Source organism: Lissotriton vulgaris, chromosome 6 (assembly GCF_964263255.1).
Source record: "Lissotriton vulgaris chromosome 6, aLisVul1.2, whole genome shotgun sequence".
Lineage (NCBI taxonomy): Eukaryota > Metazoa > Chordata > Amphibia > Caudata > Salamandridae > Lissotriton > Lissotriton vulgaris.
The window spans coordinates 328823370-328850336 of NC_141694.1; the positions used below are offsets into that span (position 1 = coordinate 328823370).

The following is a 26967-nucleotide window of genomic DNA, read 5'->3' on the forward strand; positions in this document are numbered from 1 at the left end:
TTGTATTTTCCACGCACAACGAATAATGTGTTGAAAAAAGAAAAAAATACCGTTTGCAAAAATCAAATAAAATTGCTCGGTTTAACAAGTTAACCGGTTGTTGTTTGATTCAATCAAAACAACCTTCAGTGAAACCAGCTCATTTAATTATTGAAACCCCAGTTTTGGCTATTGTGTTGGTCATTAGTACCGGAGGTATCACAGGCATGGGAGTTCCCAGAAGTCCTGTGTGAGAAAATAGAAGCACAAGGACCACATTTTATCAAAGTGGGGTAGTTTCCCATCCATAGAAGCAGTCAATTTCGCCCCTTCGATAAACTCCCACAGCTTGTTGAGCCAGTCTCTATGCTCTGAGGTGGAGTCAGTGCCCCATTTTTGCAGGGATAGCCTGTTTGGTGGCACACAAAGCCATTGTGATGGCCTTCCCCTTGGGCTAGTGGAGAGGATATGTGAGGGCATTAGGGAGGCCCAGCAAGACATGACTCGGAAACACACGAATGACTGTGTTGAATATTTCATTAACGTCCTTTAATACTGCCTCCCAGTATCTTTTAAGTTGGTGCATCTCCAGAGAAGGTGGGCCACAAGGCCGCCATGGTCTGGCACCCCCCTCCTAGGAGCTTTAAGCTGTGATAGCAATGGTAAAATTAGAAGCTTGGTAGTATATCTGTTCTGCTTTATTGGTTGCAAAGTCTGCATTTAAAAATCTCTTAAGGGGTTTAGACATCTGCTGTGGTGATCTCTGTGTGCCCAGTAAATCTCAGAAGCAAAACGAATAAATGATGGATAGAATGCTGAAAAATGAATTCACCCCAGTCACAAAGATCTGGGGTTAAACCATGGTTCTTTTGCTCACACCGCCACCCCAGTTTGGACCTAGCCAGAACTGCCAAGCCCAGTCCTCCCTGGACGAGGAATAAGCATCCTGGGACCAGTTTTGGGGCATCACCCCTCATCAGCAGGATTGCTTGAATCCAGTGGCACAGTGAGCACGGGACCCACGTCCAGGCATAGACTTCTCACTTAGGGCAACACATGCAAAAGTAACAAATGATGGATGAAATGCTTAACAATGCAAACATTCACCCCAGTCACAAAAATCTTGGTTTAATCCATCGTTCTTCTGCTCACCACCCCAACCAAGTTTCGACCCATATGCAAATCAGACTTGACCCTGCTCCTCATAGGAAAAGTCCAGCCTGAATTGCTAAATCTCAGTGAGCAATAATGGAGCAATATTGTTGGGATAACTCTGGAAGTTAACGTATTTGCTGGAGAGATTTGTGTTTTGTCTTGTCCCAGTTTTAAATCAAAATAGCATAGAGGGTTAATATGTCTTCTGCTAAGCACATATTATTTATAAAGTTTTATATAGCGCGAACATTATCCCGACGGATATCAGAGCGCTTTACAATTGACACTCATAAGGCATGTGATGTAATGCAGTGAGGATGTTCTAAACCGGCATTTAATGTAGCCATCTGAAAGGGCTTCAGCCTGGTACAGTTAATAAGTAATCAATCGGACTGCAAAGTCATAACTAACAAAGCGTAAATCACATTAGAGAAGGCCACTTTGCAACTACTGCCTGGCCTACAAACACAAACCCTGCAAAATATAAATAATCTTTCTCCTAATAGTAATAGGGGCATTTATATAGCGCTGGGTTTTTACGCGCACCGGCGTGTCCCCGCGCTTCGACCGCTGAGAAACCCTTCCTGGCTTCCCTGAGAGATGGTCCCTTAATGGGTATCTCCAGGGTGAGACCAGGCATCCCCGGCGGTCTGATGGGGCCGTTAGTGAAGATGAGGCAAGCTAGTGCCCAGAGTTGCCGAGTGTGATCGCTGATCAGAGTGGACACCGAGGCGAGAGAATTATCGAGTCCGCTAACCCTGGTCCAGAAACCTGCCGCGTCGGGAATCGAACCCTGGTCCCGGGCCGTCCTCTGCTCTCGGGTCTGCCGCCTCTAACCAGTGAGCCACACTCCTTCAATGGCATTTCTCATCTGCAGGAATTTCAGACATGCACATGTTTTTCATTTACTTAAATTGGTCCTGCAAACATTAATATATTGGATTTATTTTGCCATCCATGCACTACAGCCTGCATGCGTTAAACCACCCCATCTACTTGGACCCAATACTCTTACCAGCAGCCGCAACATAGTTCTGGAAAACTCTCAGGCCTGGTTGGTAAGAGCGCTGTAATAAGTAGTTCGAGGCTCAGTTGAGTGGCATGTCTTTATTAAGAAATATTCATAAGTATTGAGGAAGGCCCACTGGCTTGCATCCATGCATACCAGCTCCAATGGTAAACTGGCCAACACCTGAATGTTCCAGCTGGAGTGCATGAATGCAACCAAATACAAAGCACGCTCCAGTCTACCATTCCAGGGATACATCTCCCTTCCTATAAATGAACACAGAATAAATTATAATACTCAAACCAAAACTCCTGAATACTATATGTTATAGTATGATGACAATTTTAACAACTCGCTCAAAATAAATCAAACATAACCTAAGAGAGAAAACCGAAATGCAATATATATATACAGTATACAGAAATGCAATATATACACAATATCATTCCTCCACTGCAACAAAAACAAACAAAAAATACACTTCAAATTCTTGTAAATAACTTGGTTTCCTAGACACATGTCCACATCTGGTAGTAATAACAAAAGTCCCCTGATCTACAGCACCCTTCTCATTATTACCATATTCAAGAGACGTCTCCTCCTGGTTTTTTCCATGATTGGTAGTCGCATCAGAGAAAAAATAGGAAGACAACACATTACGTTGAGCATTATGCTGAACGTCATGAAGAGCATTATCCCGTTTTGAAAGTTAGTTCACTTTCCAGCAAAACGCCTACAGGTAACAAAGTATCCCCAGGAGCTCGCAGCAATGATGGCCGCCTGATTCCTCGGCTCCGCCGACCCTCTCGCCCTTCTCCCGTTTTCCGCCCTATCCTGCTGGCTCTCCTGTTACCGAGTGGTGTCGGCGGACTCGGGAGACGAACCCGGATCTATTGATGTGTTTCTCTGCTCGATCCCGGCAGTGAAAGTGCCGAGACGCCCTCACCTCCTCCTGACGCTGCGCGGCTGTGACCGGGTCTTTGTTCTCCGGGTGCGGCCGGCTCTACACACAACAACAGCGACCATTGCAGGCGGGACGGAGCCGGCCGGTGGGACGTGGCAGCCGCATTGTTGTGGAGAAGTGTGGCTCAGGGGTTAGAGGCGGCAGACCCGGAAGCTGAGATCGGCTCTGGACCAGGGTTCAATTCCCCGCCTCGGCGGGTCTTGGGCTCAAAAATTCCACGGACTCGATAATTCTCGCTCTGGTGCCTTCTCGACTCACGGGTTCACACTCTGCTACTCTGGGCAATAGCTTGCTTAATCTCCACAAAGGCCCCTCGCGGCGGGATGCCTGGCTTTCACCTTGTGGATACCCTGCCGGGGTTATCTCACAGGGGAATACCAGGACGGGTTCCCTAAGCATGCGCCGGGAAACCCTTTGTGGGTAGCTGTGCGCTATATAAGCTCAAATACATTTACATTTACATCGTTATCTCCGCATCTTGTTTCGCCGCTCTACCGGCTTTGGGCACCGCCGCTGAGGGTGAAACATTGTATCGTCTTTCCAGCCCGGGGACGGCTCCGCTTGCTACTTTGTTTCCCCGAGGGCTGTGCTAGGCGCCATTTTACTGCCAGCCTTCAGCTCCTGTAAGTGAGGACCCTGGGAGGCTATTGAAGACGCGGACGTCTGCCCACACCACTTCGAAACTGTGGGGCGATGGATTGTGCTACCCCTATGCCCCTGGACTGGTTGTGCCATGATGAGTATTGGCGTGGTGATCAACAGTTTGCGGAGGGTGATGGCGGCCGACTTCCGGGACAGCTCTGCATCTGTTCGCCCCGTGTACAGGGGGACGCTGCAACCTCCCTCCCTGAGGCACCAATGTTGATTGGCGACATATTGGGCGCCCTAGGCACTTTGAGAGTTGCCCTAAGTACTGCTGCCCGTGATTTAGGGGACCGGCTGGATGCGATTTTGTCTGCAACACCCTTGCCTGGCCGCGGACGCCTTCGAGAGCGGGACACTGCGCCACACCCCGTGTCTGACCTCTGTGGCGTCATCGCCCCGGTCGCCACCGAAACGGTGGGGGTGCGAGAACCTAATACTGCTGAGGTGCCGGCTGGAACATCCATGGAGAGGTCCGAAGATTCTGGTGTTATGATATGGCTGGGGAACCGTCGCCGGACACCATGTCTAGCGACTCCTTCGGGGACTACTGGCATGACTCTTCCCCTTCTCCTGAAGCGGTTGCTGCTGCCTGGACTAGCCGATTTTGGAGGTTCAATGCCGTGCGTTGCTTCTTCTTGTACCACTGCTAATCACATGGCTATGTGTCGGATGGACTTTGGTGGACATCTTCCTACTCTGCTATGGTCATCTAGTTCACTCGCTTTTTTCTGGATGTCTACCATGAAGTTGGACTATGTCGCCACACCGCACCGCAGGGGGCAAGGTTGAGGGGGTCCCCTCTCATGTCTGGATTGCTGTTGCTCGTACTGCTGGGATGCTGATGGACTGCCGGGGCTATTGAACATTGATCTTGTATCGGTAACGGGGTCGGGAAAAGGGCGGCCAGAGTAATACGTGCTGGTAGTTTTGGGTGTATCCGTATGGCCCTCCTCCGGTCTTATGTGTACTATGTTAATTTCTTTTTCTTTTCCCTTTTCTGATTCTAAATTTCGGGTTGATTATGGGCAACAGGCACACTGCTAGGGGGGGGTAGGCCGTAGCCTCCGCATGCGTGCAGGGTGGGGGGTAGGGGGGTGGGTTTTTGTTTCGTTTCAGTTTCTATGGGCCTTATTTTTCTTCTCCCTTCTTGGTTTCTCTTTTACTTTTTCTTTTTCTTTCGGGTCAGCAAGGTGCTTAGGTGTAGCGCTACTTATTCTTTCCGCTGTTGGTCCTGTTACTTTGGTGGATTTAGGTGTTCTATGTCCATGGGGCGGGCGATGGCCAGTATGTACTATTGGAATGTGCTATCCTCCTGATAATTATTATTGCCTGCTGATTTTTCGATTATTATCCTTCGTTTTGTTACTAACTTGCTGGGTTCATTGCCTGCTATGTGCTTTCGGTGGATTGAACGCGTCTGATCCTTCTTATCTAAAAATTTAAAATTAACCTAACTTCTCCTGTACCCGGCGGTCCCTCTTTCCATATGTCACGTCTTGGACACTTGCTGCTCTTTGTCATTGGGACTGCTGGGTTGATCTATCCTTACTTTTTTGTGCTGCCAACTGCTTTCGAGGCCGGCCAGTATGGTTGTGGGCCCGTACCTGTATGCTTATGTTGCACAATAAAGGTTTCAAAAATTAAAAAAAAAAAAAAAAAAGTATCCCCAGGAATACCGAATTTCCTTGTAATATTCAGCCTGATTCATCAAGCTGAATTGCACTCGCAAAGGGCCAGATTCTGAGAATCTGGCCCCTTGCGAGTGCGATTTTTGCATTTGGGATTCATCATCCCAAATGCAAAAATCGGTAATAGCGATTTCGCTATTTTGCGAGGAATTACATTTAAGGAATCTCTATTTGAGATTCCTTAAATGCAATTCATCATCCATTTTAAAATTGCGAATTCGCAATTTCGGCCCGCTATTTACCGCAAGGTCAAACCTCGTGGTAAAGAGCAAAAATTTAGAAAAATGCTTTTAAAAGCATTTTTCTAAGTTGCATGTTGCACACACACATGTCCTTTGGACATGTGTGAGCGCAACACCTGTTTAAATTTGCATTTAAGGGGTGCTACAGGGTGTCCTTTGGACACCCCTGGCACCCTTTAAATCGCTATCTTAATTGCGATTAGCTAATTGCTAATCGCAAATAAGGAATACTCCCCATTCATTCCTATGGGCCTTTTGGCCCATAGGAATGAATGGGGAGTTATTACTTATTTGCGATTAGCAATTTGCTAATCGCAAATAAGGAATGTGTAGGAATCGCATTTTATTTTGCGATTCCTACATGAATCCCGTTTTGCGAGTCTGTAATAGCGATTCCTTATGAATCGCTATTGAAGACTCGCAAAACGGGTCTTTGATGAATCAGGCTGATTGTTCTTTGAAAGTCCTGTAAAAGAAACAAATTATTTTTTGACCACCAACGTCCGTCCATTAATTGTACCGAAGTACGAGCAATTTCATGCACCCTAAATGGAACATTATAATGAAAATCCACATTTGATCTTTTGGGTCTCAGGTTACATACCCTAACCCAACTACCCACCTTAATTCTGACATCACTTGGGCCACGAGTTTGATCGGGATACTGTTTCATCTTGCTTTGAGACCTTTCAACTTGAGCTCATCACCAGTCCTCGGCTCTTGTCTCTCTCTTGAGGGTGCTTCACCATCCAACTATGTAGGCAACAAACCTGTGCGGGCAGCCCTACCCCTCAGTAAAGAAAAAGGGTAAAGTCCAGTGACAGAGTGGGGTGTGTTGTGATAAGCCCACTTCTTATTTCTTAAAAACTCCTCAACATTTAAACCACAAGTGACAGCAGTTTGAACTACCTCATTTTAGTCATCCTCTCAACGGCTCCATTTGCGCTAGGACTGTAAAGAGCCACAGTATAATGTTTAATTCCTTTGTTTTTAAGAAAAGATTCAATTTTCTTTGACACAAACTAGACTCCATTATTAGTGACCAATTCTAAAGGGTTGCCTTCAAATGCAAAAACTTTGCTAAGAAACGCAATAGCCACCTGAGTACTGATCTCACGTATAAACTCATAATAGACACATTTAGAATAATAATCAATTAGTACAACCATATATTTAGAGTTCCCTGCCAATTACAAAATGGCTTCAGAAAACTCCAATGTGAATTTGCACCATGGACACTCAGGAAAAGGAGTAGGTACTAAAGGAACATCCTTTGTTTCCAAAGTTTGTTGGAAAGTAAACACTCTTCACATTTATCAACAAACTCCTCGTCCATATAAGTCCACAAAAATTGTCACCTTAAAATTTTCTTAGTGGGCATGGTACCTAAACGTGCTATATCTGATAATGTTAGACTTAAAACTATTTGGAGGAATAAACTTACTTGCTCTTAATAAAATATCAGATTCCACTGTGAGCTACAATGCTATTTGACCATAACAATACAATTCCCCTTGGAAATCCTTGAATGGTGGCCACCCCTTACGACATAATCAATCACCTTTAATAAAATTACATCCTCTGCGCATGCCTTGTTCCATTCCCCTTCACTGATGGTTCCGTGACATACCTCTGCCACATTGTCTCCAGCTACTACACACTCAAAATCCAAACAAACAGCCTCCTCTGTTTCACCTTCAAGGGAAACCTAGATAAACAATCAGCACAGGCATTAGTTCCTCCTGGTATGTATCTAGTTAGAATATGAGTAAGTCTGGAAGAAGCTGAAGACCATCCTTTATCATCCAGCAAATACATCAACGGCTTATAATGACTACATCAGACAAACTTTGTACCCCAAACATAAGTTGTGTATTTTTCAATGACCCACGCACAAGCTAATGCCTCTCTCACTTTTGTGATGTACGTCTTCTCAACTTCAGAGAGAATCCTCTAAGCAAAACCTATTGTATGTTCCTAAGAACCAACCCTTTGACAAAGAAAAGCACCTAAATCTACAGCACTAGCATCCGCCGAAACGATATAAGTAGCCCACACTCAAAAGTTTTTAACTCTGGCACATTAGCAAGCACTCTTTTAATTTAATCAAACACTTGCTTTTGCACCCTCTCCCCCCAAAAATTTTCCTTCTGCCTCAACAGTTTTTAAAGGCTCCATGAGGGTAGCATTCCCACTCACAAACCTGGCATAATAATCGCACAATCCAATGAATGATATCAATTCATCCTTATTCTGTGGGCATTGTATTGTATTGTAATTGCATTTACATAGCGCTTACTGCCCCCTGACAAGGCATTGAATCGCTTTTTCGGCGAGTAGCACGCTACTCCAGGACCCATAAAGGATTAGTGTAGAATTAGTATAGTGAAATATGAAAGTAATTAAAGTGGTGAATAGGTTAGAAGTTATTTGGATTCGGAAGGATAGTGGAAGGATAGAAGAGGAAAAAAGGTATGTATTTATATAGCGCTTGTTACCCCTGATAGGGTGTTGAAGCACCTTTCTTTTTTTCTTTTGGGCAGTAGCACGCTACTCCGGAAAACCATAAAGGATTAGTGGTGAATTAGTACGGTGAAATATGAAAGTAATTTGAGTGGTGGATATTAGTCAGTTATTTGGAGTGAGAAGGATAGCGGAAGGATAGAAGGGGGAGAAAGGTTTGCATTCATATAGCACATGTTACCCCTGAAGGGCTATTGATACGCTTTTCTGGTGAGTAGCACACTACTCCGGAACCCATAAAGGATTAGTGTTGAAAATTAGTATAGTGAAATGAAGTAATGTGAGTGGTGGATATGTTATTCAGTTATTTGGATAGAGATGGGTAGCGGCAGGATAGAACAGGGTACAAGGTTTGTATTTATATAGCGCTTGCTACTCCTGATGGGGTTTAAAGTGCTTTTTTTGGTGAGTAGCACCCTTACTCTGGAACCCATAAGGATTAGTGTTGAATTAGTATAGTGAAATATGAAAGTAGTTTGAGTGGTGGATATGTTAGTTATTTGAATTGAGAAGGGTTGGGGAGAGGTAGAAAAGGAAAAAGGTTTGCATTTATATAGGGCTTGTAACCCTGATGGGGTGTTGAAGCACTTTATTGGCGAGTAGCACGCTACTCCAGAACGAAAAAAGGATTAGTGTTGAAAATTAGTATAGTGAAATATGTAAGTAGTTTGAGTGGTGGATGTGTTATTCCGTTGGATAGAGAAAGGTAGTGGAGGGATAGAAGAGGGAAAAGGTTTGCATTTATATAATGCATGCTTACCTATGATGAGGTGTAGAATCGCTTTATTGGTGAGTAGCACACTACTCTGGGACCCATAAAGGTTTAGTGGTGAATTAGTATAGTGGAATATGAAATCTGAGAAGTCAACATGTTAATCTGTTATTTTGATTGAAAAGGATAGTGGAGGGATAGGAGAGTGAAGGATATTGATATTTATTTTTCTTTGGAGGTCATAGCAATGGTACGAGGCTTTTGGATAAGTAAAAAGGGGTTTGGGAGGGGAAGAGTCAGAGGAAAGAGTTTAGAAAGGTTTGTTTTGGGGATCGGTATAGTAAAAGAGGTGTCAGATGATACAAGGAGTGGTAGAGTAAGAGGGAGTCTAGAAATGGTTATTTTGGGGATCATAGTAGTGGTATGGGGTTTGGGATAAATGAGAGAGTGGGTGTGGAGGATATATTGATAGATGTATAGGGTGAGAAATAGGGTAGTGCATTGGAAAGAGTAGCAGAAAGAAGTTTGAGATGAGTATAAAAGTTGGGTCAGAAGATATATTGAGAGAAGTATATGGTGGAAATAGGGTTGTGCATTGCATATGTTGATATATTCCTCAATGCTTTGATTAAATCATCCTGGGGTTTCACACCTTCTGACGTTATACAAAGACCCAAATAGTCAACAAAGAACACTCCAGCTCTAACATTCCAGAGATACACCAAGCGCCTCTTCTCAGGTGCTTATGTAAGCTTGCCCATGTGTCAGCAGCGCTATTACAGCTGTTTTGATCAACGGAGCTGGCTGCCAATAGGTGGCACTGTCTGACAGCTAATTAAAAGGAGTAGAGCCACCCACAAAAAGGCAGCGGAAACAAGCATTTACAATGCAATAGGTCTTGCAAGTTTGAGATTTTGAGATATTAGCATTGTAAATGGCAATGCTTTTTATAATATTAAAAAGCATTGTCATTGACAATACGAATAGGTCAAACTTTGGCAAAAGACCTATTGTATTGTAGGGTACAGTGTCCGTGAATCGGGCACCGCGCTCACCAATAAAGTAAAAAAAAAAAATACAGAGCGCAGTGTCCCTAAAGCAGGCGCCGGGCTCCACATTATAGTTTTAAAAAAAAATGAAAGTGAGGGCGGTGTGAATACTGTGGTGCTCTATACGAAAACCGGCCGCCATTGTCCTGTGTGGACGCGCTGCAGATACAAAAAAAGCAGCCACCATTGTCCCCATTGGTGAATAAACAAAATAGTGCTCATCCACTTATAATGCAGACCGTGTAACAAGCCAAGTGCCAAGTAAAGGGTCCAACTGTTATCGGAGGTAATAAATGCTGCGGGACCAAGGAGGGACTAGCAACCCTACTTACGAATAAGAAGCCATCATTTACGAAAGACAATGACACAAGCCAATGTCAAATATGGGGGAGAGTGGGAGGGGCTTCCGGTGCATGCCCCAATACAGCATGCCTCACAGAGCAAGAAGGACATGCGCGCTGCCCTTAGGCTCGACTTAAAAAGATATCCCGCTTAACTTTATCTTTACCTCGTATGCGTGACAAATTACCAATCATGCGGTAATGCAGAAACTTAACTCAAATTGTCTTACCCTAGCGAGACATGTGTGGCACTTGGCAGCACTGGACTTTGTGTAGAGTGAAGCTCCTAACAGCAAGGTAGTCTCCAGCCTTGAATACCCAAAACAAAATCAGATGAAGAGGTGTGAGCAACCGGCATCTGGCTATCAATCAGCCACTCTGACAGTGATCAGTAAAGAGGGAATGGGACTTTGGGGAGAGTGGCCGTCCATCATGGAGGCTCGAACCCCCGGGGTTTTTGGGACGGGTGGTGCGGCCCGAGCCCAATTGGGCTCGCTTTGGGCTGGTTTTGGGCTTCGGTGGGGGTTATTTAGCCGGCCATTTCGGGAGCTGTGTCACCATTTTGGAAGGTGACACGGCTGCCGATTTTGCTATAGCGAGGGAAAGTTTTGGGGGAAGTGTAATTTAACTTAGGTCAGGTAATGGAGTTAGGCTAATAATTCAGTATGACCAGCACTGATGACGCAAGGGTCCAGAAGGTCATGAGGCTCCTAGCTGAAGCCAGTTGCATGGAGCTCGTGAGACGCCCGGTCGAGGGCGCGGTCCACCGCCTTGCGGCGGCGGCAAGAAAAAGGTCTTGGGGGTACGTGGGGGGCCGCAGGGCAAAGTTGGCCCCTGCAAAAAGGGGAAAACGGGGGGTGGGAGCTAGTAAGCGCCCTTCTCTGGCTTTTATGGAGGGGAAGGGTGGAGCTCTGCGCAGAGTCCCGCGCAATGAGAGCACCGAGGCCTTTGGGCCCTCTGGTGTCACGGGGGACATGGATGATGCAGGTGGGATTGGAGGCCGGGATCAGTGGGCGGTGCCCCTGAGGTGGGGGGACAGGAGACTTTGGGGGGGGGGGGGGGGACTGAGAAGTCAGATCATGGGCGGGAGGAAGGTGGGCCAGGGAGGGTGCGGGACATTTTCCCTCAGCCCGCGGGTATTGGGGCAGTAGTGTCAGGGGGGTAGGCCCAGCAAAAAGGGGAGGGCACTTGGCAGGGCCCAACAGGAGTCAGAGCGGGGCGGGTGGGGGTGCAGGGGGTTTCCTAGAGGCACAGCCAAGGGCTGTATCTATGGGGGGGTATTGGCAGTGGTGCCCGGAGCGGGGGCAGGTAGGGACAGACAGGGACACTAACCACGGCATGCCGGACCTTCCATTTGCTTTACAGGAACAGCATGCGCGGGGTACATACATGGCAGGTGAGTTGCATGCAGCTCCTCGCTACCGGGAAGAAATAAAGGCAGGGTCCAGGGCAGCCAGCTGGAGCATGGAGAGGGACCACAGTGGCAAAGCTGAGCGGAGGTCTGCGTCGGTCAAGGCGGGGCGACAGCCATGTGGGGCGGAGTTGCCCACTAGGGTAGCGGTGGCAAGGAACAGATACAAAAGGCAGGCTACAGCGGGCAGTCCGACGCCCGATTTGGTAATGAGGGATGAGCAGGTCTTAAAGCTATTGCGCATATTCATGTTGGGTTGCTTGCATTCAGTTCAGGGGAAAGCACAAAAAAGGTGGTGCACGTGGACATGGGCGACAGCAGGGCCCTCCGGGCGGCAGTGACTGAGTACGGGCAGAAGCGGAAGGCTGAAGCCATGATAGACAGGTTGTTGGAGGAGGCCAGATACACGTGGGTAATGAGAATAGAGGAAGAGAGGGGATGGGAGGACATCCCACTGGATTTTGATGAGGTTAGTCAGGAAGAGGGGAAGAAATGAGACGAAGAAGGGGGGGGCAGTAATTTTGTGCCTAGTCAGTTACAGGAGGCGAGACTGGATGCGGAGTATGCGGCGACGGCTCAGATGTCTCCACCCTCTGCGACACTGGTTAGGCGGTTGGATCCGGTGAGTACACCGACCGCGATGCCAAGTAAGATAGGAGGGCGGGGCAGCATGGATAACACAAAACGGAGGGTAGTCCACAGGAACGGATACACGGGGGGATGAGTGGGATAGCGGGATCAAACTATGCAAGGGTAGGTAAGTTAGAGACACAAGGGTGGGTACTGACGGGCAGACGGTGGTCAAGGAGGCAGAGAAGGGCAGTGTAGGGGGGCAACGGACGAAACAGCACAGAAGGACGCAGAAGCGGGGAAGTGTACAGGTGACTGAAGTGAAGGGGGGGGCTAGTCAGGTGGCGGAAGGCAAGGAAAGCAAGGAGATCAGATTGCCAAAATTGCCGTACATGGGGGTGACAAAACCATTGAGAGCACACCTCATGTTAGCCACAAAGGAAAAAATATGGAAGGGCGAATATGTAGATATGTTGAAGTTGCTGTATAGGGAATTGCGATCTAAGGAGGGATCAAAAGAAGAAGAACTGGAGTTGTACCGGCGGCCCCGGGTACCCATGAGTATAGAGAACTGGAAGGCAGCCTTTTACATTTTTGCAAGTGTGTACTGCGAGAAGTAACAAGATAGGTCCGTGGCTTTGTTTAAATACATGGACGTAGTAAGGAGGGCAGATCTGACGTACGGGGGCTACGCTTGGTCACACTATGACGAAGAATTTCATGCCAGGCTCGCTTGGGACCTGGAGGTAAACTGGGGGGAGATCGAGTCCGACCTCTACCAGCAGCCCATGGGGGCGGTGAAGTTTGAAAAGACAACTTACACGGACAGCGAGTTGCCTTAGGTTTATTGCCCCTTAGTAAAACCGTCCCACACGTGGGGTAGGGGGGGGCGATGGGATACACGCAAAAGCCCGCAGGGGGAGGTCCGAGGGCCTGATGGGATTACAACAAGGGGACATTGCGCACAAGACTCCTGCAGATTTCGGCACAAGTGCTCAAAATGCGCGGGAAGACACCCTCTGGTGCTGTGCTTCGGGCCAGGATACGCAGGACAAGGTCACTCAAGCGGGGGGCAGGGGCTACATCAGCAGAATGCCTGCAGTGGACAGCAGGGGATGGGAGGCAGAAGAGGTAGAGGGGTGTAGGGCTATATGGGCAAAGGCTCATACACCCAATAACCTGATTTGCTTAGAGTCCTGGCTCGCACATTACCCAAACAAGCAGGACTCGCAGATTCTCAGTGCAGGTTTCAGAGAGGGTTTTAGATTGGTTAATGAAGGAATAATGTTAGCGTGATGAGCGGAGAACCTAAAATCAGTGGCAGCTCACAAACCAGTTGTTTGGGAGAAATTGCAAAAAGAGGTACATGAAGGGGGGAAGGAGGGGCCATTTGCAATCAACCCGATCAGGAATTTGATTATTTCCCTGGTCGGGGTGGTTCCAAAAAAGGAGAGAGGACAGTATTGTCTGATCGAACACTTGTCATGGCCGCAAGGGGGGTCAGTAAACAATTTCATTCCTGATGACTTGACGTCAGTCTCTTACTCTTCAGTGGACGTAGCTAGGGCCCTGGTGGAAAGGGTAGGAAAGGAGCGGAAATGGCAAAATGCACTATTAAGGCCGCTTTCTGGGTCTTGCCAGTACACCCGGAGGACTTTCAGTAGCTGGGCATTCAAGTCGACTGCAACATTTTTGTGGATAAGGCGTTACCCATTGGTTGCTTCATATCATGTGCGCTGTTTGAGAAGTTCAGTTCATTCTTGCTGGGGAGTTTCTGTTGGGAAACGGTGAAAAGATACGGTGACACACTATCTTGATGACTTCTTCCAGGTGGGCTGGCCTGGTTCGACGGACTGACTGCCAGCAGCAGCTGGATAGTTTCCAGAAGCTCATGGGGACACTGGGTGTCCCCTTGGCACCAGAGAAGACACAAGGTCGAAGCATGGTTTTGTCATTTCTGGGGATCGAACTGGATTCTGTGGCCCTGGAGGCCAGGTGCCGGAAGATAAGAAATTGCACATGAGGCTGTTGATCGATGACATTCTGGCCAGAAAGAAAGTGACAGTGAGAACGGTCCAAGTGTTACTGGGGCATTTGAATTTTGCATGGAGGGTGGTGAGAGCGAGACAGACATTTTGCAGGAGACTGGGCAGGTCACTGGCAGACCTCACACTGCCACACCACCATATGCGTTTGACGGCAGGGACGAAGGAAGACCTAAGAATGTGGTGCAAACTCTGGGAGGATTTAAATGGGATACCCATGACAGCTCCAGAACAGTGGGTTTGGGATGCTCCGATATTCTCTGATGCAGCAGGATCAGGAGGTTTTGGCTTGTATTCGAAGGAAAAATGGTGTGCCGAAGAGTGGCCAAACCATTGTAAAAAAGGGAGGCAGGAGCATTGCTTTCCTTGAATTGTTTCCGCCTGTGGGACAGAGCCTAGTGCACAAAAAGGTCACTTTCAGGGTGGACAACATGGCAGTGGTGCAGGTAGTCAACAGCAAGTCCGCAAAGGATGAGCAGGTCTTAAAGCTATTCCGCATAATCATGTTGGGTTGCTTGCAGCACTACATTCAGTTCAGGGGAAAGCACGTACCAGGTGTAGACAATGACATTGCAGATGCTTTGTGTCGTTTGCAGTGGGAGAGGTTCCATGGGTTCCCACAGAGGCAGAAACGCACAGGACGCCGGGGCCCGACGGGATGTGGTCTGTAGGAGAAAATGGATGCTGCAACGGGTGGTAGGGTCTTTAGAACCTTCCACGAGGAAGGGCTATGGGCTCGTGAGGCAGGAATTTCTGCAGGGAGGTGCGAAGAAGAGAGTTGGGACTTTTGCCAGGGAAGAGGACGTTGTTCAGTTAATTATGGACTTGATTAGGAAGGGTTTGTAGAAGGTTACTATAGTGGCGAACCTGGCAGGAATATCCTTCATGGGCAAGCTACTGTGGGGTTATTCTCCAACAGCAGGCAAGCTGGGGAAGAGGTTGATAGAGGGTTGGGCCAGGGAGTCAGGTAGAGGACAGCGGGTTAGGTTACCAGTGACGTGCTACGGGGCAGATTGATAGCAGTGTTGCAGTGAGGTGTGCTGCGACTGGCAGGAGGTGATACTGTTTTCGGTGTTAATATCTCTGCTTTACGGTGGAGCTTTCTGCGCGCTCGGAAGGAAAGAGGTTCCAGGGCTGCAATGGGAGGAAGTACAGAAGTGCGAAACAGGGAGTGGTGAAGTTTCCATCTTCATAAGGCACTCGAAGACAGATCAAAGGGGGATGGGGAGGTCGGTGATGCTGTGGGCTAGAGAGGATCCTATAACCTGCCCGTTGAGATGGGGGTGCCTTTTGCCGGGGGTGCAATCAGGGAGGTGGGGCCAGGTTTCTACAGGTCATTGGGCGGGAAGTCACAGCAGCGCAGCTTCTTTGGGTGATGAGGCGGGCGTTACAGTTAGTTGAGGAGGTGCCTGAGGCTTTTGGCACTCACTCTTTCAAGATTGGGCTGGCTTCAGACCCGGCAAGTTTGGGGATCAGTGAAGTTGAAGCAACTAGGACGTTGGTCATCAGATTGTTATAAATGCTATATCAAAGCGTGGAGGAGGGGTGGTGGGGAAGTAGAGGGTCATGTAAAGCTTTCCTCACGCATGTGTCTTTGCAGGTGCAGTGACTGGGCGGGAATCGGAGGCGATCACTATCTAGATCGTTGGGCATTCCTTTGTAAAGTGGGCAGAAAGAAACAAATGTAACAAAGGAAAAGGAGTAAATTTGGGTGTGGACCCGGTTTTGTTTAAAGTTAGTTGGTACATGAAGGTAGGCACGCGTTGGCACGAGCTTTTCCCTCTTTTAAACAAGTTGCTGCAGCGTCACATTTGCCCAGATGTTCTCGTTGTTCACTTTTGGGAGAATGATTTGGTGGTTTGCAAAAGGTTGTCTCTGTTGAAGCAGATGAAGAGGGATTTGAGAGAGATCAAGAGGCAATGGTCTGGGTGCTTTTTAATTTGGAATGAGTTCATTCCCAGGAGGCATTGGAGAGGGGCTGAGCGGCCGTGGCCATTGATAAGGCAGGGAGGAAGATAAACAGAGAGATGAGGGTGTTTTGTAGCGAGGCAGGTTTTGGCAGGGTGGAGCACCCAGAGTTAAAATATGGGAGGAGGATTACCCGGCACATTCGTATTCGACCAAACATTTTTTCAGGGATGACAGAGTACATTTGTCTCGCTTCGGGATGGAGTTATATTTGAATCAGATAAAGGAAGTTTTAGATTCTGCACTGGACATCAGGCGGTACCCTAGACAAGGCCTAAAAGGAGGTTGGGGGGGGGAGATCAGAAATGTCATAAGGACTATTTCTGAGTCGCATTAGTTACCTATTTTTGGACAATTTGTTACTGTTTCATTTTTGGTTGGGGACAGGTAGGTAATGAGGTTAGCATAGGTTATACTTAGTTAGAGAAGATGTTACAGGGTTTAAGGGTTTAAAGTTATTGATCGAGTAGGTAGATCTTTAGATAGGTTGAGAAGCAGGTTACAAAGTTTTTAAAGGGACGAATCTTATTGATTAAGTTGGGGTATGTTAAATAAATTGCAATTGTGTTTGGGAAAACATTAGGGGTGAGGGGAGGTGGATATGTAGATGTTTTTGTATAGTTAGCTATAGTTTTGTAAGGCAAAGGCCAAGGTTATGTTATGTAAGGTGCACCTGTCTTCAATAAAAGTGGTCTTTTTCACACTAATGGTGAGTCAAATTGTGGTTCGTTCAGTACACTTCAGCCCAAAGGCTCACCCCTTCTGTCCCTTTCCCTCTTGCTAACCCAGCTCTTTGCCCCCTGTCATTTTTGCCCTTATGCATCTCTGGGCTCTGTGCCTATACAGTTGCCCCAGTCCTGCCAAGTAACAAGCATCAGGTGTGACACTCACAGATTTCAGTGCGGTGTTCCGCATCACTGAAATGCATTGTCACGCATTTTGCCGACACGCCAGCCCGTGCCACCGGCGGCGCCTGCACGGCTCCTGCTGCTCAGAGAGACGTGCTGCAGTGCCAGCAGCTGCTCCTCATAAATAATTAATCACATGTCATGAGATGACTCAGACTGCTCTTAGCTCATGGTTGTAAGTGAGAGAGCAGCAGCGCTAGCGGCTACAATGTAACAATCCTCGTGCTGGCGCTGCAGTGTCCTGCCGCACCGTGGCTTAAGTTTGACACACAGTTGCTGCCAATTAATTACGGGGGGTGGGGTCCCTTGCCGTCACGTCTGGAAGAAAAGGAAGTAGTGACACTGAGGTAGAAGCGGCCTCGGCAGGGGACTCAAATCGAGTCAGGGAGTCCGCGCTGTGGCGTGATGCACAGCAGTTTAAAAGCTGTGCTAGTCCGACCATCTGGGAATTAAATCATAATAACAAGCATTGCTACAGAGTGGTCAGCATTACATTGTGACGGTAATTAACACAACTCAATGTAACTCGAGCCGGCCACGCTCATATCTGCACGTTTTAGGTGAGTTAATATTGAAGAGCATTAATTAAAGAAAACCTTCTTCGTAGGCCCGGGTTCTTTAAACAAACAGAGGGACCTGATCAGAATGTTAAAAAGTTATTTGTACAGTGATTTTTTTTTAAATAGCGCGTCCTACCTCTTTCGCTGCAGTAAACAAGTACACATCAGGTGTTATCCGCCAATTTAACTGTAATACTCTGTTCACTTTGGAAAGGATTGAAGGCGAAGGCTCTGACTGTGACTAGGAAGTTACTGTCAGAATTCGGGATACCCGATAATTATGTCACACCATCATTGTTCCTGTCAGATTTCACAAAATAATAAAAACTAGCAAAATGTATAAGGGGTGGTGGAGGGGCTGTGGAGTATGTTTGGTAAAAAAATCTAATTTCTGTGTTATAAATTTTGAATCCGCCTTTTATGCTTTCTCTCCTGGACCACAATTTGGAAAATAAGGTACTTACCACACCCAATAAATACCCGACCCCAAAGTAACAGCATTTATTTGTGCAGTAAAAACAGAACATGTTATTCGCCATGTTTCAGGAGAAAACATTTAAGCCATTCTGCCAGTTGGAGAATATGTGTTGCTTGAGACTGCTGTAATGGCCGACTACGGAAGCATGTAGAAGTTAAAACACAATCAATTAAACAGGCGCCAAAATCAATACGGAGGCCCTTATCATGTTGAAAGATACAGATTTTCTTAAAGAAACATTTTCAAGTCTGCGAGAAATTAATATGGAAAAGGTATTAAAGTGTTCTGGGCCCTGTCATTCCAGTCAAATGAATGCAATATCTGTCCAGAAAACTCATGCATGGCTCTGAAAGCTGAGAAATTAGAGAGATGTGCTCCAGTGGCTAAATTGTTGACTATGGGACCAGATTTCATATATTGTCCTTGCAGCTGAACAATTTTGCACCAACCCTTGCACCAAAGAAGTTGTGCAAGAGCAACAGTTTCCCCAGTTTGGAGTAAGTTCAATAGGACACAGCTCGACCTGAGGGGACCAACACCATATATGATGCAATAACCAGCAAAAAATAAAAAAAAAAATCAGGAATTTTGAAAGATTAGCCTGTGACCATTGTACCCAGTAAGCTGCGCGTGCCTACTGGTCTCTCCTCCAGCAAGCAGTGTGGCATTTGAAGCGCGCACTACAGCAGGTTAGTTCATCAGCAAGTGCCTCATGCACTTGCTGTATTTCTTTTGTTGAAAGGGCGTGGCTGCAGGACAGATTGTAAGTTTTTGCGAAAGTATTCAAGATAATCGTAGCGCCCATCATGCGCTGCAATTAACATGATTACTTTAACAAAGGCTTACAATCTGTCCCGCAGCTGCGTCCTTTCAACAAAAGAAATGCAAAGAAGTGAGGCTGACGTGAAATTGCAGTGAGTGCTCCTTATCATGGCAGCGCAGAGCTGCTGTGCTTGCATCACAGTAAAGTAGTCCTGTGACCGGTGATCACTTTGCATATTTTTATGATATTATTGTATATGAATGTGTGCTTGTATAATCCCCAGTTGGGACGCCCCCACGTGGCCTTCATGTTTGTGTATGCTGTTTTACCCACACGTCTGGTCACCAGCACCTCAGTACATTCTGATGGACCACACTGGTGACGTGTGTGCAAAGTTGTATTACACTTTCACTGTAAAGCGCTGCGCGGTGTTATTACCACTGCCTAACACGATGAGGCGGTGTTACCTGTCATGCTAATAAAACTGTGCTTTAGTGCCCTCACGTGCAGTGACAGTCTTGATCACCTTCTGAGCTGCCGTCTGCCTGCCCTGTTACAGCGAGGAACTGCTACCTGACAGTTTTAAGCTACGTTAGTAGTCACCCCACTAACTCTTTTTGGGTCGGGGGAATGTGAGAGCCACTGTGGTGCCTGTCAACTTAACTTCTCAGCATGCCGAGTGTCACTAAGTCAGTAGAGCCTGTAGGGACAGGCTGTGGCTGATGTGATGGTGACTGCTGCCAGCGGAGCTTGGCAGGTACTGGGCATGGGCACGCTGGACTGGGGCGGACTGCTCTGTCAGCTAATGATTTTCTTGATAAGCTTCTTTTCTCTTGCCATAATACAGCCTGTGGCATATGATGCAACTCTTCTTGGAGTTTCTCATTGCTGAGATGGGTGTATTTGCTTATAATTATATGTTTCCTTCGTCTTTATTGCTTGATTTTGCTTGCCAGAAAGTATCACTCATAGTGGTTGAAATGCCACTCATATTTACACTGAAATTATGACATTGTCACCCATAGCAATCTGAAACCTTGGCAGCTATGTTGCCACCCTCATTCCCCCACATCTGTGCCCCCTTTTCTTTCTCTGTCCCCGTGCTGTCTGTCCCTATCATTTTGTTCCTCCCCTGTGCTCGGTTAAGTGTCACACAATTTAAGTGTCACACATAATGCAGTACATGTCACACAGAAGTACACTGAAACATGAAAATGTCACACGTGGCCAAACAGGACTTGGCAACTAAGAAATAAGCAAAATCGTCTAAAGCCGGAATTTGTTGTCCTTATCTGTATAAACTTCAAACAGTAAATATAAACACAAAACACTTTTAAAAGTGTTTAGGAGCTGCGTTAACAATCCCTGAATAAGTAAACAAAAGCAGAAAAGTCATGTTTCAAATCAATACATAAGATTTCATTTAAAATCCTATTTAGTATCATGTCCGGTCCTTTTGCAGACTCTTAAAACATGACTTCTACTCCCATTCACTGTCCTATTGGACCACTCTACTCCCATTCACTGTCCTATTGGACCACTCTGGTCAACCTCTCCCTCTGCCAAGGCTCCCTTGCTGTCTCCTTCAAAACAGGGCAGGTCACCCCTCTGCTTAAAAAACCCTCTGCTGATGCGAATGACCTCAATAACTACCGCCCCATCACTAACCTTCCCTTTCTTGCGAAGATCATAGAAAGATGTGTAGCGAAACAACTCTCTCGCTATATCAGGGACAATGATCTTCTTGACAATTGTCAGTCCGGCTTCATCCAAAACTGCAGCACTGAAACAGCCCTATTGCAAGTGATTGATGACGCGATGAGGATACTCGATTCGGGGGGGTCCTGTCTCCTTATTCTCCTTGACCTCTCTGCAGCCTTTGACACTGTCAACCACGACACTCTCCTCAACACTCTGCAACAGAAAATGGGCATGGAGGGTACTGTGCTTAAATGGTTTGCTTCCTTCCTCTCAGATAGATCCCAAATGATCAAAATAGCGAACAGCCTGTCATCTCCTCTGGCGGTAGGTCAAGGTGTTCCTCAAGGCTCTATACTTGCACCTACTTTGTTCAACCTCTACCTAGAACCCCTGGGAAATCTCCTTAGTAAATCTGGGATCAACTATCACCTCTACGCAGATGACACTCAAATCTACCTCAAAGTTGCCTCCACCCACGATCTCACTATCCTTAGCTCAACTCTCGACTCCATTCAAAACTGGATGTCAAATCATCAACTGATTCTGAATCCCTCCAAAACTGAATTCCTCCTCCTCTCCTCCTCACTCTCCCCTCCCCCGGTTCAATCCTGGATGGATGAGACAAATCTACTCAACAATAAGCCTATCATTGTTGAAAGCGCAAAATCCCTTGGTGTCTTACTCGACAAGAATCTCAATCTAATCCCTCACATCAATTCCATTGCAAAGTCTGCACGATACCAACTGCGACTTCTTTGGGGTATTCGTCGCTTTTTTCCTGAGCATGACCTTAAAACACTGGTGCAATCGCTGGTCCTCTCCAGACTGGACTACTGCAATTCTCTTCTTACTGGCCTCCCCAAATCCCACTTGTCCCCCCTGAAATCGGTCCTACACTCAGCAGCCCGTTTCATCTATGGGGCTAAAAGAAGCGACCACATCTCACTGCTGCTATCCTCCCTGCGTTGGCTTCCCATCGAGGCTAGAGCTATCTACAAGACTGCCTGTATCACCCACAAAGCCTTGCACTCCTCCTCTCCCCGCTACCTGGCGAATAAACTGAAACTCTCTGGAGGCTCTAGACCATCTCGGAATGCTGAAAATCTGCTGCTTGAACCCCCTACTTTCAAGAAGGAAAGATCGATGGCCCAATCCTTCTCAGGCAACGCAGTGAGAATCTGGAACTCGCTCCCGCCTCAGCTCCGGACTACCTCCTCCTCTCAGGCCTTCAAAAGGGACCTTAAAGTTCTTCTCCTCCAAAGACACCTCCAAGTCTAACTCACACCCATGCCTTCGTTTGAAGGAAGACCTCCCATTACTGGAAAGTCTATTGGCCAGGTTTATGGTACTTCTTCCCCAGTGTGTTCTGGTAGTTTAAATGTCTAGTATTATCCCAATACCTGTGTATGGTACCCTTTTGGAACTTGCACACGTCACTTTTGTTTTGTAACACACTGTTTGCTACCTCACACATTTTGTTTGTTCTAGTTACTTGCACAAGTGCCTCCATTGCCTACGTAACGTTTGTTCTTGTGATGGAGTGTCTGCCTTTTATTGCAATTTTATACTTCTATTTGTATTTTGTACATTTTTGTAACCTGCACCAATTTCACTTTTTTCTCCTGTAATGCACCGATTGCTACCTCATGTATTTTGGTTGCTCACTAGTGTCACTTTTGATCCATGTAACTGATTGTCTGCATTTGTATTTTGTTCCTGTATGTCATTTTTGGTCCTTTTGTGAAGCGCTCTGACACCTTCGGGTAAGGTCCGCGCTATATAAAATCGCATAAATAAATAAATAAATAAAGCTAAAGTCCGGTATTTCCCCTTTCGTTGGCATGTATGAGGTAGCAACCTGCCGCCTAAAGAATGTAACCTCCCACCCCACCCGTATTACTTCCAACAGGTTTTACCTGCATTTCGTGACAAAGGCTGCAGTTCCAAACCTCTACCGCGCCGCCCTTACCAAAGTGCCCCATAAACATGCATCGCATCGATCTCAGCAGAATAATTTTCAAGAATTAAACAGATTCTGTTCTTTCCTTAGCTATAATAGTAAGTATCACGCACTGCAACCTCTCGATAAGGCACCAGCCCTGGCTGGCGTATATTATTATAAACAGTTACAAAGTGAAATTGTGACTTTTTATTACCTATATCTTTTGATATTTTAATCAGAATGAAATAATTCTCATCTTATTTTCGTAATAGCTGCTCCATTCCAATATGGCCACCAAAGAGCGACTGTCAGCCCCTCGCTTTTCTTTCTAGCCTTGCGACTTAAAAAATCACTGTCGGTTAGCTACTCGGCAACCTGCGCCAACTCTGCGACCTCGAGGGGTTCGTCTGTTTCTAAACAAATTCGCTTCTAGGCGGGTAGCTGACATCGCAAACACGAGGGAAATGTTTTACCTGCGTAATAGAATCCCCGAATAGGACTACTCGTGGAAAAGAAATCATTTTGCTGCAGATGCTGCTCATCCTCCACCAGCAACTCCGGTCCGGCTTCACACTGCGCTTGCCAGTGAAATCACACGCCGCTGCTTTCCTGCATGGTTCGCAGTTAGTGCCTCCCTTTCAGTTGAAGCAGGAAATCACCTGTCAATCAAAAATCTGTCGTCACTGTGGCATTTTATTAGTCCCTTTGCGTCACTCTTGCACAGCACAATGTGGTGCAAGAGTGACCTAACTGAAATATGAGATTTATGTAGGCACGCATGCTTTTATTAATCTAAAGTAATGTAATGCAGTGCAAATTTCATTACTCTGTGTTATGTTTCATTACTCTGCGTCAGGGAGGCGTTTTCATGGGTGTTCCCATGCGTTATCCATGGATTTTGACCCATCCCCAGTTTTTCAAGAAGTTACTTATGGGATGCTCCAAAAAGGTACACCTCATCAGGAGAGGCGTAACAAGATATATCTTGATTTCTCATAGTTTTTTCACTCTTTCTCTGTGTGCTACAGGCTGTGTGCTGCATTCTGCAGCACACAGAGAAAGAGAATCTTCTGAGGATTGTTTTTGTGCCTGAAAGTGCCGCTTCCGGCACAAACACAATCTTGCCTACAACACATGGTTCCTGCATTGGCGCTAGGCTGAAAAAATGGCCCCCGCTGAAAGAAAAGGACAGCAATGCACCATATTGGATAATTATGGCTCATTACTGTCCTTTCCCCTGTGAACAGGGCAGTGTTGCAAGGTGACTTGCCTACATACCAACATTTTAGAAGAGGAAGGTGGGAGATTTTAGAAAAATAAACGGGAAAATCTTTCTCCCATTGACTTCATAGATGTCTGAATCTGGTCTATTATGTATGGGACTTGAAAGTGCTGCAGGACCAGATATCGGAAATGCAGATACATGGTTCATTCCCTTATCTGTCAGGAAAATGGAGAAAGCGCTATAGCAGACAGAGAATGTGTGAAAAAGGCTGTGCACTAGCCTGCAGGAGCTGATAAGGGGTGTTAACCCAAAACCGGTCCCATGATGCTCGTTTCCGGTCCATGGAAGACATGGCTTGGTAGTTCGGGCTGGACTCTTCCCATGAGGTACAGGGTCAAGACTAATTTGCAAATAGCTGTGCCTGAACTGGGGTGGTGAAGTGAGCTAAAGAATGATGATGGATTCAACTCAGATATGTGACTGGGGAGAGTGTTTGAAAAGTTTCAGCACTCCGAACATCATCTCCTTGTTATGAAGACGCAAGGATCCGATGTAGTAGGTAAATATCAAGTTTATTAGGAGCGCAACACAGTACAACCATACAAACAAGGCAAAGGCAGTAACTGTTGAATGAGGGCTATGGAACATGGAATCCAAAACGTACACGCAGGTACACGGTCTAAGGAGGGACAAAGCACAAGAGGATAGGAGGGAGAGAAAGGGAGGGAAGAAGAAAGAAGGATGTAACACATCTCACCCCTAACAGGAAAACAAACAAAAAACACAAGAAGAAAAAGCGCAAAAAAACAAGAAATAAAGACAAATATCTAGCAGGCAAAAAACTGGGTCTGTTGTTCCACTCAACTCTGGATGCTACAGACTGGGTAGAATGAGGACGCAATGGAAAAACATCTCTCTCCGTGCTGAGCTCATGAGATTTGCACTTAGCAACTCTCTTCACATTCCACACTTTTCCATCCTCAGTAATAACACTGTTCTTGCAAACTTTAGGAATTTTGATGGGATGACTGAACTTGGAAATTCCTTTAGCCAAGAAACCAGGTTTTTTAATCCTAACCTACTCACCAACAGTAAAGTCAGGAACTCTTACATTCATATTCGAGTCAAACTTCACTTTCATCTTGTTCTGCTTAACGTCCACACGCTTAGCGACAAGATCCAAATCAACACAATCAACAGCCTTGTTAACTCTCTTGATCCACCACTGGCAGATATCGGAAATAGGTTCTCTGCCCCTCAAAAGTCTGAAAGGACTTACTCCAGTTACTGAGTGGGGGAAAGGAGGGATGCGGTACATCCACAACCTCTTTCTTACCACATCCCTCCAGGACTAACTGGACTTACAGGCCTAATCAATACCATCCTTTAGAACCCGGATGAATCTCTCCACTTGGTGATTCTCCCTTGGTTCATAAAGAGATGCAGTCATATGCTCAATAAACACACATGCAGAGGAAACTCTCCATCACCTGCGACGTGAGTTGTACCCCGTTGTCCATCACAAGGACCTCGGGGGACCCCTCATGCGCAAAAGCTTCTTTGAAGAAGGTAATGATGAGTAGAGTGGTAGCACTTGCCGCAAACTTTACCTCTGGCCATTTAGAATGGTAATCTACCATCACAAGAGCAAAACGTGCATTATAAGGTAGGTGATTGAAAGGGTCTGAAATGTCGGAGGCCACCTTTTGCCTAGGAAACTTAGGCCAAGAGACAGGTTTGAGAGGAGCAGAGGAAACCTTGATCATCTTGTCACTACTGATGCACTCGGGACATTCCCTAACAGCTCTATCAACCATTTTGTTGAGTCCAGACCACCTAAAATTGGCCCTAATAAGGCGTTTCATTGAAGACATACCAAGATGTCCCTGGTGGACAAGTTGCAAGATCTTACTCTGCATGGAGACTGGCGGGATGATCTTTCCCCCTTTGAAGAGTAGAACGCCATCCTCTTCAATCTCGTCAGAGAATGGCAAAAAGGAGCAATATCGGCAGTGGCGGACTTTTCTTTTGGCCAGCCCTTTTTCAAACAGTCAACAACAAGTTGACACACAACGTCATTATTCATTTCAGTCACCCATTCAGACAGACTCTAAAACTCTTCAGAGACAACATCCTTAACAGTGGCAACTGTGTCTACATCTTGTTCATCAGAAAGAACACAATCATCGGAACATGCAGTCTGGCGAGAGAATCGGCAGTATAATTGAATTTGCCAGGGACATACGCAACCTCAAAACCATACTCTTGTAGTCTGGACGTGAGCCGAGCAATACGAGCAGTAGAGTTACACCCCCCCCCCCCGAGATAAGATGCCAATGATGGGCTTATGATCAGTCCTAAGAAGAAACCTGTTTTCCCGCACATAGTGCGGAAGTGTTCTGTTAGACGGACCGGGAGGGTCGGCCGAGGACAAGGGGAGAGGTCTCCGGGGAGAGCCGTCTCCAGCGATCGTACAGACAAGTAACTTCCCCCCCACAGACGGACACCACACCAGGATCAGGTTCAACGATACTTTATCAGCAATTCTTTAGGTACGGTAAAATTATACAAGGAGGTCTGGACTCAGGGGTCCCCTCGATTCTGGTCTCTGGATTGGGAAAAGGGTAGCGGGACAGTCTTGTTACCAATAGATGAAAATAGCTCTCAATCCTCGAGCTCGGCGTTCTAGATGATCGGGCCGCGGCGGAGCCAGGCAGGTCCCGAGATGGATGAAGGAAGCGACGGTCCGCGGCGGAGCCAGCAGGTCCCGATGAAGATGGTGGTTACAAACGGTCCGCGGCCACGCCAGCAGGTCCCGACGACGATGAAAGTTACGAAGGTTGCGGCAGCGCCAGCAGGCAGGACGATGGTTCGCAAGGCAGGGCTACGGCAGCGCCAGTAGTCCGTCAAGGATGAGTTCTTCACTGCGTCTCTCAACTCCAGGATACAACTGCCTTCCTGCTCTGGAGCTGCCCCAGTTATAGGGCTGGTGCCCTTTGATGTCCGGACCCTCGCACTTGGAGGTTGGGGGGTCCGGGATGGAGGGGTCCAGACACCCAGCAGGGGGGTGGAGCCAGCGCCCGGGGAGG

At 46.8% G+C, this 26967-nt stretch overlaps 1 protein-coding gene across 1 annotated transcript in view; it reads right to left on the reverse strand.

Annotated features, from left to right (window-relative positions):
* IAH1 (isoamyl acetate hydrolyzing esterase 1 (putative)) overlaps positions 1 to 24639 on the reverse strand; it is a 236183-nt gene extending 211544 nt beyond the window's left edge. Inside the window, exon 1 of the mRNA XM_086926361.1 lies at positions 23127 to 24639. Within this exon, the coding sequence (XP_086782487.1) occupies positions 23127 to 23195 (69 nt within the window). The 5' untranslated portion in view covers positions 23196 to 24639. The remainder of the gene's footprint in view (positions 1 to 23126) is intronic.
* Between the last annotated feature and the right edge of the window lie 2328 nt (positions 24640 to 26967).